Source organism: Micropterus dolomieu, linkage group LG22, assembly GCF_021292245.1.
Source record: "Micropterus dolomieu isolate WLL.071019.BEF.003 ecotype Adirondacks linkage group LG22, ASM2129224v1, whole genome shotgun sequence".
NCBI classification, from domain to species: Eukaryota; Metazoa; Chordata; class Actinopteri; order Centrarchiformes; family Centrarchidae; genus Micropterus; species Micropterus dolomieu.
In genome coordinates, this window is record NC_060171.1 from 13156309 (window position 1) to 13171113 (window position 14805).

Below are 14805 nucleotides of genomic sequence, written 5' to 3' on the forward strand. Positions count from 1 at the left end.
GGGGGGGGGGGGGGGGGGGGGGGGGAGGACTGTGTGTTTTTTCCAGAACGACCCTGCACCTACTAGGTCATTTGAATGTTTTCAGTTTCAGGTGCAGGCCTGGTGAGCCTGCCCTAATTATCTATCAAAATATGCCAAAGCAGATAATGGTAAACTGAGTCTCTGCTAGGATGCAAGCAATATCAATTGTACCGCCCTATATTAATTTGTGCCTCCTAAACTGTGGTTAACATGATGGCTGGTGCAGTTTTGCCATAAGATGCAGGAAGTAGCATAGCAACCCAGAGCTCTGACACAGCATCCCAATGAGTGCTGGGGTCTGCAAGACTGGCTGCAATGATTACATAAGGACAAGTACACTGTATTCAGTCACTAACTATTGTAGTATTATTGGGTCATTACTGTTCCCCATCACACCTCTGGTGCCTTGCCTGAATGATATTCCAATGAGCTTCATCAGACAACACTGGCTGGCAGGCTATTAAAGGATGAGCCCTCCTATCTAATGTATATTTCATATCGAGCTATTGTGTTGGATATTGGCAGTATTTCTTGTGTTTTACATTTGAATTTATTTCTCATTTAAATTTGATCCAAAGAGGCAAACGCACTTCAAAGCAGCTGTCCTTATTCAGGTTTTACCCAGACAAATATGGATTCTTAATGAGCACAGGGCTGGGTATCCTCCATTGCACATGCACTACTGTAGCTGTAGAAGTGCAGTGCATTAACCTAACCCTTTCCAGTAGTAATTCAGTTACTGTATAAGACATGTACTTAATGATGAAATTCAACATGTTTATATATATATATATATATTTTTTATGCTTTTGCAGCCCCGGTAATAAACAGATTCGTCAGAAGAGCGTCAGGTGAGTTGTTACTTGCTGTTCTATTGAGGGGAAAACTCTGGATATTGTCAGTGCTGGAGACATACTACATGGGGTTATGTTAGATTTGCTCCAGTACATGCGATATTTAAGCATTTTTCCATCTGTCTTTTCTCTCTCTCTTCAGCTTATTATTATAGTACTGATTTATTAGAGTTTGTGAAACCGCCTTGTCTCAAGCCTGGTTAATAATGTCAGTAAGTGACGTGGGTGGGGAGATCAGGACAAGAACTACTATTAATAATCACCTATTGTTCATGAAAATAGTAAGTTTGTAGCTTCAAAAGTATAACTTTGCTGTGTTAGGACTGATATCTGCATGTTTGGCAGTCTGAATGGAAAGTAGGAGGAAGAGAAAGTATTCAGTAACTCTTGATGATTGATTTCTTACCTTTTATCACATTAGATGGGAAATGAATATCCTCTACATATGACACTACATTGGCAGTGTACTAAACATTAAACCAAAGAAAGTGTACTCAAAAAATAGATTTTATGAGGTATTGATACATAAGCATAAATATAGTTTCAACAAGGTTCCAGGGGTTTAAGCATTATGTTTTTGCAGAATAAAAGTACATTTTCCCACATTTGTGAATTGAATATAAACCATTTTGCATTTTGTTTCCTGTAAGAAGATAGGTTCATTCAAGTAAAAGTTTGTTATGATTGCTGTATCTTACCTTGTCAAATACAGGAAGGAAATGTGGTATGAGTGCCACCGCCATCATGCATTCCCCCAAAGCCCCACACTTAAGACGAGAAGAGTTGTGTTTATTGAAAGATTTATTGCATGAAATGCTGCTGAATCATCCCTGAGATCTGGCTTTTGTTAGACAGGGATGAAAGTTGTGCTGCTGGGCCCCGTGAATATAAAGCTTTATTCTTTAGTGTTTAAGTTCAAATGTTGTTGTTTCCAAAGGTTCTGTCTTTCACAAATGGTTGGGCAGAAATGTGAATGAAATGTGTGAACTATCTGAATTTGCTTTCAGATAGTGAATATCCATTCATTTGTTGCTCTCTGTCATGCAGTGTGTGCTGAAGCGTTCAATCCTGATGAAGATGAGGAGGGTAAAGAGCCATGGGTAAACTGTGTTTCATACCACAAAGATCATATCTTAATATTGAGGCTGACTTTTCCAAACAGTGTGATTTGTAGCTCTGAATCTGAATTAAACAGTCAACATGATATACAGTATCATCTGTATGTGCTTGAATGTCTAGGCTATCGTAAGGATCTTATCACAAGACTGTGCTTTAATTTTCAGGTCACCCACCCAAAAACTGATGAGCAAAGACAGAGACTACAGGAAGCATGTAGGGGCATTCTTCTGTTCAAGAATTTGGATCCGGTGAGTGGATTATTCCATAAGCCCTCTGTACTCCTCTGGATTGTGTTCTGCCATCTCTTAAATTACTCAAAGGAGAACATGGCCTGAGGCCAGCAGCTTTTTTTTACCACAGCCCAGTGCACTATGCATGATTTTTAAAGATGGTTATTCTCAAGTAGCTGAAACAGCAATGGATTCTGCATTATTGTTTCAGCATGTGAAATTCAAATATTTGACTAATATTTCACACCATGACAGGAAGAGATGTCTCAGGTGCTGGATGCCATGTTTGAGAAATTCTGCACTGAAGGGGAGCACATCATTGATCAAGACGATGATGGGGACAACTTCTATGTTATTGAAAGGTGATCTTTTTAAACACTCACAATTACTCACTATACATCATATTAAATCAGATCATTGTAACGTTTGTATTATTTGTAAAATACTCTAATAATCTGTAATCTGTTCAGGAGACACCATGTGTTTCAATTTTCTCTGATCTATTTTCCCTTTACATTTTCATTCAGTGGGACATTTAACATTTTCGTCAAGGGTGAGGGCACAGAGAAGCTGGTAGGCTGCTATGACAACCGAGGCAGCTTTGGAGAACTGGCGTTGATGTACAACACCCCCAGGGCCGCCACAATAATCGCCACCTCGCCAGGAGCCCTTTGGTGCCTAGTGAGTAAACCATTAAATCCTCATGCAAGAGCACAGTTGGCGCCGCGCTTAGGTTTTTATAACACGCTGTGCTGTCAGTTACCATGATTTACAGTAAATATCGAGGTTGTCTGTGGCAGTGTTGGTACCTGGTACCATAGGTGAGAGCATGTTGTCTGATTAAGATGACATATTGTATAAAACCCACTGAATGCAACAAAAACTGAAGGAGCAGTAATAATGCCCTGAATATGAATTTACATGTCCATTCATGCATATATTAAAGCTATATTTTCAAACTGAATTTGAAAATATCTAAGAATGTTAAAACCTATAATAAAAACTTGGCTAAACTTGTATAGTATAGTATACACTAAACTATTTTAGCAAGTATGCATCTCTTAACTTAAGAGTACTCAAGATGTTATAAATTATTAAAATGTGAAAACTGGGGCTGCCAACTCCATCATGGAGAAAACACAAGTCAAGGTGAAAACAATTGCTTTTTTTAAAGTAAAATTTCAGTTGAATGCTCTTTTGGTTAAGCAAGATCCAACTATTTTATACATTGTGGTCAGAACAGCTGTTGTGAATATTCAGTTGCTATTCTTTCTGTGAAGCAGCTTGTTTATTAATGACTCAGTGAGGGTCGTGTCTTTAAACTGTGGGTAACAGCTTTGTTATGTCATCTGTGTGCAGACTGGGCAGGTTGCAGCTGTATCCTCTGTTGAACTGGGTACTTGCGGTATGTGTTGGAGTCTGTAAACAAGCAGCTTGCCCTATTCAACCAACAATCCCCTGAGGTCCAGGAGGGACAGCGCTGCCGAAGCGCCTCTGAGCAAACAGTAGTCTAAAGTAGTAGCTTTAATTAGAGTCCAATTTAGAACTAGAGTTAAAGTTGTATACAATTACCTTTGTGGCAGCCTGGTAGGATATTAAAGGTAAATTAAAAAAAATAACAGTTAGAGCTGTGCTTTATGTTTGGTAGCTAGAGGGTGCCATGTTACCAACAAATTTGTAACCATCTACCACTGCATGTCATCTAACATGTTGCTGGCTCTTATTTGAATCTAATCTGTACATCATCCTGCTTAAATGTCATACAACAGATATTATTGAAGGTTTATTATTTAAAGCAGCCAGATGACTTGAGTAGGTGGGTGCTGCTGCTTGAAATGGTGTTATGGTTTGCAGATGCTCGCTTACTTAAAATCTGTTTACAGCGCCCCCTGCTGCAAAATGGTCGTTCATCTGAATTATTGTTTGATGAAAGGATGCCAGAACAGTCTGGAACTGTATGGAAAATGTAAAAATGAGTATTACTACCCAGCCACCCTGACTTTTAAACAGGCACAATATTAAAAATGGTGATGCCAGACTTTCTCAGCATCTGGGATTCTTCTTCTTCTTCTTCTTCTTACTCCAAGTTCAAGATGAGTCATTGAGAATATGGTACCATTTCACAAGAAGACAGAAGAGATTGTTTTTGATATAAGAAATACACATAAAAGGTTTATACATGATGATAAATATATATGTATACATATATACTGTAACAAAACAGGGAAATAGGAGTACACTATGTCTTTAAACATGGCCTGAATGTTTTTTCTTTTTTTTTTTTTAACTCTGTGTTTCAGGATCGTCTGACATTCAGGAGGATCTTAGTGAAGAACAATGCCAAGAAGAGGAGGCTGTATGAGGCATTTATTGAAACGTTACCACTGCTTACGTCATTAGAGGTTAAGATTAGCTTTATCCTCCAGCACTAAGAAAGTGCAGTATGCATTTAGAGCAATGCCAGTGTCTCACATATCCTTTCATCTACAGCTCTCAGAGAGAATGAAGGTAGTAGACGTACTATCCACCACAGTGTACAATGATTCACAGCAGATTATTGCTCAGGTGATGTATCTATTTGTATACTCTGTTAATGGATTGGTCTTTTTATTTTGTGCTGCAGTTGAGCATTTCTAAACACTGAGTTGCTTTTTAATTTTTTTAATTTAATGCTTTGTATTACAGGGTGATTTAGCAGATTGCTTCTACATTGTTGAGTCTGGCCAAGTTAGAATCACCATGACAAGAAGCAGGGTATGTTTTCCCAGCTGACAATACATTTTTAAGTGTAAAAAAAATCCCTTTTGATGTTTTCAGGTGTCTCATAGTGTGCATTTCTTTCTTGCCAGACGAAAAAAGACCAGGGGGAAGAAGAGGTGGATATCGCCACATGCTCTAGGGGCCAGTATTTTGGAGAGTTGGCGCTTGTCACAAACAAGCCCAGAGCTGCATCAGCCTATGCTGTGGGGACCGTCAAATGCTTGGGTACATTTTGTGCAGTTTTATGATCATTCATATTGCTTCCAGTTTTTACATTCTTCAGTGCACCACTTACTTCTTTACATAACTTTCCTTAAACTACTTCTGACTCTTCAGATGTTCTTTTTTCTCTCTTTAGTCATGGACGTTCAAGCCTTCGAGAGATTGCTGGGCCCGTGCATGGACATCATGAAGAGAAATATTGCTAACTATGAGGAGCAGCTGGTGACCCTCTTTGGAAGTAGCACTGAGATTGAGCAACAAAGTGTACGAGACGGCTCCAATGGACCATGAATCTGTGGATGAAAAAAGAAAATGCTTGTATGGATGCTTTTCTTCATAATCACTTAAACAGTTTTCTTACAAGAAATGTGAATAATCACTACAACATTTGTGTGTCAGATAAATAAAACGGACAACATCAGATTCCCATATGGTCCCATATGGTTAAAACAGCGTTTGCCACAGAGTGTTATGATCAAAATAAAGTGAGCCAAAGCCGCGTTGCTTGAAGCTTGTTTAAATGAGATTTCTCACGACTCTAACCTTAAAAATGTAAGCGTTCATTTTCTTGCCAGTGTCAGACGCATTATTGGTTTGTATATTGTACACTTTTGTTAACTCTTACCTTTTCTCCACAGTGTTATTGTTACACCTACAATATGATATCATTTGTACATTTCTAAACATTGTTTGTTAAAATCAGATGCCAAAGCTAATTTCATACTGGATATTTGTGAGCAAATATGTCAAAATCTCTTGTAATTTCTGGCAAGAGCACTGACACTCGCAGCAAGAGGTACACTGGTAGTTGGAGTGCTCCAGTACGAGACAATTTGTAAAGGAAGTTGACAATTCTGGGTTTGAATAACATCTTTCACAACAGAATGTAGACTAGGCAGTACTTTAACATTTTTACAAAATACTTTTCTGTTTATCATTATATATAATTCCTTGAATACATGTTCATAAAACTGTATATCATCGTTGGTAAATGTTTGTGGCTGTTAGCCCAATACTATGCTTTTGCAAAAAAAAAAAAAACTTAAGAGAGATAGCTGATAGTTTTGTAAGAATATACAACACATTGCTGTACAATTTGAAACTGAGTATTTACTGTTATTATATAAGCCCACCTTTAATTTAATCAGTTGCCCCTAGACTGTAGTCATTATAGGCAATTTCATGAGACATTTGATTTTTCTGTGTTTTAATGTAAAATTTAAGTCATACTGTTTTTGTGTCAGTGAAACATATGATGAAATCCATTATTGCTGTCTACCTCTGCCAAAAACGTATACTGTTTGGAAACACATATTCTGATGTTCCCTCTGGACAGAAATCTAAAGTGGATTTTCTCTCTCTCTTCTTCTCTCTCTTTTTAAAATTAATAATTGAAGTTTTCTGTATTTTGTCTGTGGTTTACTGCAGCTTAACCTGTTTAAAGCTGGTTTAACATTTAAACATTCTGAATTTATTTGCCCCCTTTGTGCAGGTAGTACTGGTAATTTTTGAAGGCAATCCCATAATACTGGCTGAAAGTACTGTATGTTTCACTTTTCATGTTAATAAAGAACATTTTTAAATTTGTGTGTCATGTAATTATTTTTGCAATATAAAGGGATAGGACATTTCATAGGTTTCCATTCACCATCAAGTCACTCATTCACCATTCATTCATTCATTCTTCATTCATTTTCATTTGTTGTATGTTGTTGTTGTAGTAAAAAGTTAAACCAGTGATTTAATTACAAAGGAAAGGAAACATAATTTAGAAAGACATGTGAATAAGTACTTTTTGCTGTAGTTGCAACTTTGCAGAAAAATAACCATGTATTGTTCCTGTTATTGCCAATCAGCTGTTACTGGGTAGTAACAGGCATATACTTCCATCCAATGATACCATGATCAACAAACTAGACGCCGCCTTCTTTATTTTTCTCAACAGTATCAACCAATAGAATGTCCGGATTCTTGTTTTTGACGTTCTTATCCACCAATAGGAGGCTTTCATAGGAAACATTGATTCCCACCCTCGAGTGAATGCCAGAGAGTTTCTTGATGGCGACAGGTTTGGTAAGTGGGAAGTTGACTACTTTTTTCGAAGAAAAAAAAAGGTTCAAACTCATTTTTAACCTGCGTTTTGTGTTATCCGTGTCTTTGCAGTTCTAACATGGTGTTTTAGCGGGGTTGTCACGCGTTTTTTGATGTCGAAGGACAAGTTGTGCTCGACAATGTTTTTTTTTTCGCCGTGACGCTTGTTGTTTTGGTGATAACAAGCCCACCCGACAGCCGTTTTTCGTATCAAAGAAGTCCTTCATTTTATCAAATTTGCTTTGATTTGTGTGAAAATGTCGTTAACATGCTTCGAGAGGTGTTCGTGTCATTCATTTTAAACGGGGCTGAGGGGTTGCGTCATGCCTCAACTTGTTGACATTCTTTTGTTTACAGTGTTAGACCCGACAGCCCCTGGGTTTGAACTGAGGACACTGCTGCTGCTTTTGGGTAGTAGAGAAACATTAGGCCTGGCCTCCAAACGGTCTTTTTGGACACAATAATACTAGTGAAACGTTAATATAGTGTTAGTATATCCGCGTTTATAAAGTCGAAGCAGCTGTTTGCCAGAGCGTGCCGCGACCGTCGATCGGTTGTCAGAACTCAAATGACGGTAGTTCTTCCTTGTAAACCGATCAATTTGATGTTCACGGCTTCTTTTATATTTTTAACAATGTTTTCGACTTCTTTGCACTTCGCCAAAGACCTCATCATTTTCAAATCTGCTTAAAATATTTAACTCATTCATTGATATCACATTTTTTCAACTTGGCGTTTTCGATACTCTATATGCCACTCTTCAAAACGAATTATTGCTATTTACCACTTTTGCTACGCAGTCATGAATGAATGAGCTCGGGTACGCATGCGCCAAATGCCCTTTTAAGTTTATAAACAAAGGCCTCCACGCAGCGGGTCACATGACTAGTCAGAGAGGTGTACTGTGTCGATTCAGAGACAAAGGAATCGTTAAAGGCTGGCTTCATTTTCCATTATGTTGATGTCTTTGACAGATTACATGTATTATGTTGAGCTTTTTTATTCCGTGGATCCTCTGATTATTTCCCTATGAAACCATATTACTATCAAATATCCAAGTACCACCATTAATGTTTGCAATAAAGAGTCAATTTTATTGTATACATTAGATTAAAACCTCATATCATAGTGAAAAGCTATAATTTGCCTGTTTTTTTTTTTAAAAGAAAAGAAGAAACAACAGGACATTGTGACAATGGACGAGTCCTTTGATCCACTCAAGTGTAATGAGGACCTGCCTTCTTCACCTGGGTGCCACATGGATTATGGTAAAATCCTAAACCAGCAAGAAAATCGCATGCTACATTTAAGCAAACTGAGCTTTTACACATATTAACTATGAAAATTACTGCTGACCTCTCCCCAGATGACATGCCAGAGCTGCAGGAGGTGGAGGAGGACCAGAGGTCTCCAGGGTTATTTCAGGTTGGAGCAGGAGTGTCTCACCAGGAGCTCAGCTGCTCCCCCAGCACCAACTGGCTTGCTGAGCTGGCCAACATTGCCACCAGTCCTCAGAGCCCCCTGCTGAAGAATGCCCCACACAAGAGGTCTGTACCAATACAAACTGCTTTATAAGGCTGATGAGTGCATACATAAACTCAAGGAGACTTTGACAACACATGTTTTAACATATACACCAGTACCGCTGGGGGGTATTCCACAATGCTGTATTGGCAAGTTAGCTAGTTAGAAAATGTACTGTGATCTCTCTTCTGAAATGTTGATTGAAATGTTTTTTTTTGTTGCAATCATTGGAGTGAATGGCTCATTGTGTTCTCATCATTATAATCAGGAAATCGCAAAGTCATTCACAGTAAACCTGACTAATCTTGTGTTAATGAATAAATACCCCTGCTGATGCTGAACGACAGAATTACATTCAGATGTCTATAGATTATAATTATCACTTTAAAAATACTTACTTTTCCAGATCATCACCAGTCCACATCTTTGGCAACAGTAATAGTTTACATTCCTATGCTCGTCCTCCACTAGCCAGTAGCGCACCCAACCCGTCCAGAGGCCACATCAGGGAGCGCAGGCGTGTCAGGGTAACCTTTCTTTTCCAACCTCAACCTCTGAAAACCTAAGAATCATCCATACCTGTATACCCAGTGATTCTTTCCTAGTAAATTCTGTATGACATGCATACTGATTTTTTATTTTATTTTACTGATGGCATTGTAAGATTTTTTAACATGATTTCCAACAGGCAAGCAGTGAATCTGAGTCTGGAGTTTTCTCAATGTCCTCATCATTTTCTGATGACGAAGACATGGCCTGGTCTCACTCCTGGCCCTCCACAGCCTGGCATTGCTTCCTTAAAGGTGCATACATAAGCACTCATGTGTATACTGTATGCGGACACATACACCTCACCCCACTCACTGCTTAACCCTGAGGCTTTTCTAAGAATTTCTTGAAAAGAAAAACTGGGAGAATTGTGCTTTGTAGCTTAAAGGCAAAATCCAGTCTAGGGTAAACATGTTTTCCCCATTAGAAAACAATAGCCATTCATTAATGTTTTCTTAAATCTGTTAATGTTTACACCAGTAAAAAATAGTAAAAATGTAAGTTAATAATCACAAATGTAAAACACTTTTCAGCTGAGAAACACATAATTTTTATTTTATCCTTAAGTCAAACTCTTCCAATCTGTTTGTGAATAGACCTGTCATTTATATGGCCAAAACAGTTCTGATTGGCTGCTTAACTGCTCTGGCCTCAAAGTGAGCTGATGGCAACCAGACATGCAATGAAGACTGTTTTGGAGAGGAGCTGTAGAGATGCTGACACTAATAATTTGTTTACACCTTTCTAAAAGGATCCTCACTTTACAAATGATCCCAACCAGGATAAGCATGATTTACAAACATTTGTAAAGAAATTCTGACCTCAGGTGTCCAAACAGCAGTATTGCATCCATTTTCCATTTCCAGCTTTCTCTTTTCACTGTCAACTCATATCTGCTTATTCATCATGTCACATTGCTGTGTTGATATTCAGGAACTCGCCTGCGCTTCCATCGAGGTCCTAATGTGGAGTGGCAGGAAGCTGATGAACTCAGGGATTCTGATGACGACTCAGATGATGAAACCATGATGCCATCCTCCTCCTCTCTTAAGGTAGGCTACAAATAGTCAGTTCAGAATGTCTTGAAATATTTTATAATAATCCGCTATATACCTTATGTTTAGTGTTTCTGCATTGCTGACTAGGTGAGTGAGGCCTTGATTCAGGTTCAGTGTTCTGTCAGTACACATTTCAAAGTCTTATAATGGTAAGTGAGGAACTCAGTGCATGAATGAGTCTTGAAACATTTGCAGTGGTGGTCTCATTTAGTACATTGGAAACCAACTTTTCAGGCAATCAGGCACCAAGTTGATTTCTTCTTTGGTTATGAGTTCAACTAGCTCATCTTGCTGGTGAGTAAAGACTCATCTTACTGGTCTTTTACTTCATTTACAGAGATACGGTTCAGAGGGGCTGAAGTTGGTGAGCCATGAAGAGACGGTATCTTATGGCCAGGCAGTTCTAAAACTGACCTTTGACCCTGGCTCACCTGATGATGGCCCTTTAACAGCTGAATGCCGATTGGATCACCCATTTTTTGTCAAAAATAAAGGTAAAAACAATTCTTAAGATTATCTCTGTTCAAAATAATCGGGAAATATTGGCTGCAGGTTATGGTCTCTTAACACCAAAAACAAGATAAATGTCAGCTTTGTTGGCAAGAAATGAAGGCAAAAGTATGTCAAAAACAGCTTTTTATAGCAATGTGTGTATTTAGTCTTTACCAGCAGAAGCTTCCGCTGACTAAATGTTGTTTGCCAAATAGAAACTACTTGAGTTTTTGTTTGTTTGTTTAAATAAACAGCTTTAAGATTAATGTAATTTACCATCTGTGATTTTCAGGATGGTCTTCTTTTTATCCGAGCCTTACTGTGGTGCACCATGGGATCCCTTGCTATGAGATGCAGCTGGGCGATGTTTGTCTGCCACCCAACCACCCAGATGCCATTAACTGTGATGACTCTGTTGTCTTTGACACTTTCAGGAGGTACATTCTTATGTGGTCTTGTTTTGTGAAATGAAGAGACTTAAAACAACTATAATCAGTATTTTTTACTAATGTATTAAATTTATTCATTTAGCTGATGCTTTTATCCAAAGAGACTTACAATTGCTATACATGTCAGAGGTCGCACGCCTCTGGAGCAACTAGGGGTTAAGTGTCTTGCTCAGGGACACAATGGTGGATGGGTCACAGTGGGGGATTGAACCCAGGTCTCTCACACCAAAGGCATAGTTTTATCCATTGCGCCATCGCTATGTGAAATTGACGTGACAATGTTAAAGGTGTTGCTTGTAGGGATGAACCTACACATAATTATCGCCAGAATCTGCAGCTCCCCTCAGCTTTATAGCGAATTACAGATCATTGTTTAGCTGTCCAGCCCGCAGCTTTACTTTTTATTTTATTTTTTTTCACTCTCACTGCTCTCATAGTGTCGTCTTTTTTCAGCAGGCAGCTGTTTTCAGAGAAGAAGCTCCAAAAACCCACTGTACTGACAGTAAAGTTGTGGGCCGGACAGCTAAATAATGAGCTGAAACTCGCTATAAAGCTCTGTAAAGCCAAGGAGAGCTGCAATGATAATTCTGTCACTATGATGTTTTTGTCATCACTCTCAGTGACCTCTTTCCCTGTCACGGTCTTCACATTGTCATTTGATAAATTGTTGTTATAAAACCATCAGTTACATCCGCTTCATGTTTGAGTCGTCCATCAGAGAAGAAAAATCTGCATTTAGGTTGAGCATGTAGACACAGACACTCTTTAGTTTCAGGACCGTTAGTGTTTCAACACAGTTTAATTACAACTCATTTATTTTATAATAGTTTCATTGCACTTCTGCCAATTATTATTCCATCCTGAGGCCGATAACCTTTTTGTACACCTCACTAAAGGCATGCATTCTTCATCTCATCTTTTACATGCCTTTTATCTATAGATTGCTTCAAATCAGATAAAAAAGAAGAGAAATAGGCTTTGTATCCTAAAAACAAAATAATTGGTTTATAAATACGTTGCTGCATTTAAATGTTCAGTGTTTGTAGATTTGAGACATTTAGTAAGAGCAAGAGAAATTGAAATAAAAATTGTTTGTTATGGTGCAGCAGAAATGACAAGGTGACATTTTTAGACAGATGGGAAACACAATATTTACTTGTGTCTCTCTTTCCCTTCCTTTCCCCTGCAGTTATGACTTCACTCCACTAGATTCCTCCGCAGTGTACGTTCTCAGCAGCATGGCTCGTCAGCGCAGGACCTCCCTGTCTAGCGGGGGTGCCGTCAGTCCAGACTGTGATAAACTTGAGCGCTCCAGCTCCCCACAATCCTTGACTACCAAATCAAACAGGAGCCACACCTCAGGGACAGCGAGTGTTGCCACTCCTACAAAATGCAAGCGGCCAATGAATGCCTTCATGCTCTTTGCCAAGAAATACAGAGTGGAGTACACACAGATGTATCCTGGGAAGGACAACAGGTACGCAAAAGTCAATAAAATCCAGTGCATTTATTTAAAGTAGCATGTATATAGTGCCTTTCTCTATCTCCAAACACATTGCATCAGTGCTTCATTGGTTTCATCAAACCAAAGGAGATCTCGGACCTGCGTATTCACTGGTACCAGCTGGGGAAACAAGAAACACGTGCTTGACTTTGTCCATCATATGGGCATTAACTTCAGTGAATGAGAGGGTGGAAGTGTAATTTGTATACATTTACAGCACAGAGACCTTCTCTCTCTCTAATTGTGAGGTCATGTAAGCTTATGAAGCAGAGGTACTGTTAGGGAATGAGGGTACAGGTGTACTGAGTCAGTTTAAAAACTGAGAGACATGCTTTGTGTCCATGACATTGTATATGAAGCTTTGTACTTTAACACAAAGAGAATGCCTCTGAGACCCCATGAGTGAGGATCAAGTAACACAGTAACTACAGTAAAACACAAACAAAGTTACAGACACTCATCTGAAAAAGGCGAGTCCTTGACCTGTTCTTCTGTCTCAAAACTCTCCACACTCCAGAGCCATTAGTGTCATCCTGGGTGACAAGTGGAAGAAGATGAAGAGTGAAGAGAGGAGGATGTACACCATGGAGGCCAAGGCTCTGGCTGAGGAGCAGAAAAGACTCAATCCAGACTGCTGGAAACGTAAAAGAACCAACTCAGTAAGGACCACCGTCACTGAACTAGAACATCCTCATTGTACACTGACATTGCTTGTTAAATCATATCTACCCAGTCCGTGGTTTCAGTCATGTGTCCACCCTTCTCTATACCAACAGCTCATGTCGTCTTTCAACAGGGTTCCCAGCAGACCTAGATAATCGCCCAGAATCCCCAGCTGCTGGTGTTGTCATGGAGAGGTGCTCGACGGAGTCTGATGGACCGCTTGATGCCTCTTTGCTCTCCTGTATTCTTGAGACTCAACTGTGATGCCGAATTCACTTGCTTTTTATAACCTTGAAACATTATTAGAGACAAACCAGAATTATGAACTATAAACAAAACATGTAATCTAGTCACTAACAGTGCATATATTTTCTTATATCTTTTAATGTCAAAGATGTCGTGTTCCCCAGAAATAAGAATGATCCTTCTCATTTACATCAGGTTATTTCATTTTCAAGGTTGAAAAATGAGAGCCTGTGGTGCTATGCTTCAGTATAAAAAGGAGCCGTAAACAAGTGTCTATTTATAATTGTAAAAAGGGGAATTTTAGATCATGTTTTCACAACTGTCCATATTGATTATATTTGTAAGACTCATTATATTGCACAGATTGGAAACCATACATTTTGTAATACAGTATACAGTATATTCTGCAGCTGAACTATGGCCAACCGTTTATGATACTGCCCTGCCAAGTCTTCAGATTGTTTTTGCCCAACCACCTGGCCATATGATGAGAAGGCTTTCAGCATGCGGTGGTGGGTTTACACTCAGTCACAAAGCACTTCAGGCCTTCGCTGTGAGTGCTTGTTTCTTTTGCACTTTATATAAATATGTAATCTAATCCTATACAGCCATTGTATACTGGTGGAAACCATTTGTATAATACAGCTAGTATCTTGATTAGTTAGCCGTTTGACACAATCATGGCCCAGTAGCCATGTTCCGCTTTCAGGTTGCCACTGAATTTTAAGTGCTTTGTTCATAATGTACAGGCGTCACAGCCCCAACAACCTCTTGCACAAAATATCATTGTATCATATAAATAATTTTTTAAACTTGCATTTTATCCAAGTGTTTGGTTCTTTCATCACAACCTGTGGGGGTGCTTGGCTTTGTGTGTGAATACATGCTAACAATTATTTACCTGTCTTTTGCTTTGAATAATTATCAGCTTCCTCCCGTGAACGAGTACGTGTCCTTAAATGACATGCTGAACCAGGTAAATTTTAATGCTTGAGGGCTCTCAATATCCACTGATCTAAAAGC

At 38.9% G+C, this 14805-nt stretch overlaps 2 protein-coding genes across 3 annotated transcripts in view; both read left to right on the plus strand.

The window, feature by feature from the left end:
• hsp90b1 (heat shock protein 90, beta (grp94), member 1) overlaps window positions 1–5629 on the plus strand; it is an 18734-nt gene extending 13105 nt beyond the window's left edge. The window contains exons 19-28 of the mRNA XM_046037060.1: window positions 837–872; window positions 1923–1975; window positions 2159–2242; window positions 2480–2586; window positions 2752–2905; window positions 4525–4626; window positions 4715–4789; window positions 4910–4978; window positions 5074–5209; window positions 5343–5629. Coding sequence (XP_045893016.1) covers window positions 837–872; window positions 1923–1975; window positions 2159–2242; window positions 2480–2586; window positions 2752–2905; window positions 4525–4626; window positions 4715–4789; window positions 4910–4978; window positions 5074–5209; window positions 5343–5497 — 971 coding nt within the window. The 3' untranslated portion in view covers window positions 5498–5629. The remainder of the gene's footprint in view (window positions 1–836; window positions 873–1922; window positions 1976–2158; window positions 2243–2479; window positions 2587–2751; window positions 2906–4524; window positions 4627–4714; window positions 4790–4909; window positions 4979–5073; window positions 5210–5342) is intronic.
• Window positions 5630–7251: 1622 nt separating this feature from the next.
• hbp1 (HMG-box transcription factor 1) lies at window positions 7252–14598 on the plus strand. 2 transcript variants are annotated; one of them, XM_046038493.1, is made up of 11 exons: window positions 7252–7279; window positions 8464–8565; window positions 8664–8844; window positions 9228–9348; window positions 9510–9624; window positions 10304–10422; window positions 10766–10922; window positions 11213–11357; window positions 12559–12846; window positions 13391–13532; window positions 13670–14598. In XM_046038493.1, the coding sequence occupies exons 2-11, from the start codon at window positions 8493–8495 to the stop codon at window positions 13685–13687; spliced, it is 1359 nt and encodes a 452-aa protein (XP_045894449.1). In that variant the 5' UTR covers window positions 7252–7279; window positions 8464–8492; the 3' UTR covers window positions 13688–14598. The 2 variants fall into 2 exon arrangements, with proteins under 2 accessions (XP_045894449.1, XP_045894448.1); XM_046038492.1 differs by lacking the exon at window positions 7252–7279 and adding an exon at window positions 7606–7708.
• The last annotated feature ends 207 nt before the right edge of the window (window positions 14599–14805 follow it).

Coding starts and splice junctions, on each gene's coding strand:
- hbp1 (XM_046038492.1), top strand. CDS start 7,621: ATGCCTCAACTTGTTGACATTCTTTTGTTTACAGTGTTAGACCCGACA. Junction 9,625..10,303: donor CTGGCATTGCTTCCTTAAAG/GTGCATACATAA, acceptor GTTGATATTCAG/GAACTCGCCTGCGCTTCCAT. Junction 10,423..10,765: donor CATCCTCCTCCTCTCTTAAG/GTAGGCTACAAA, acceptor CTTCATTTACAG/AGATACGGTTCAGAGGGGCT.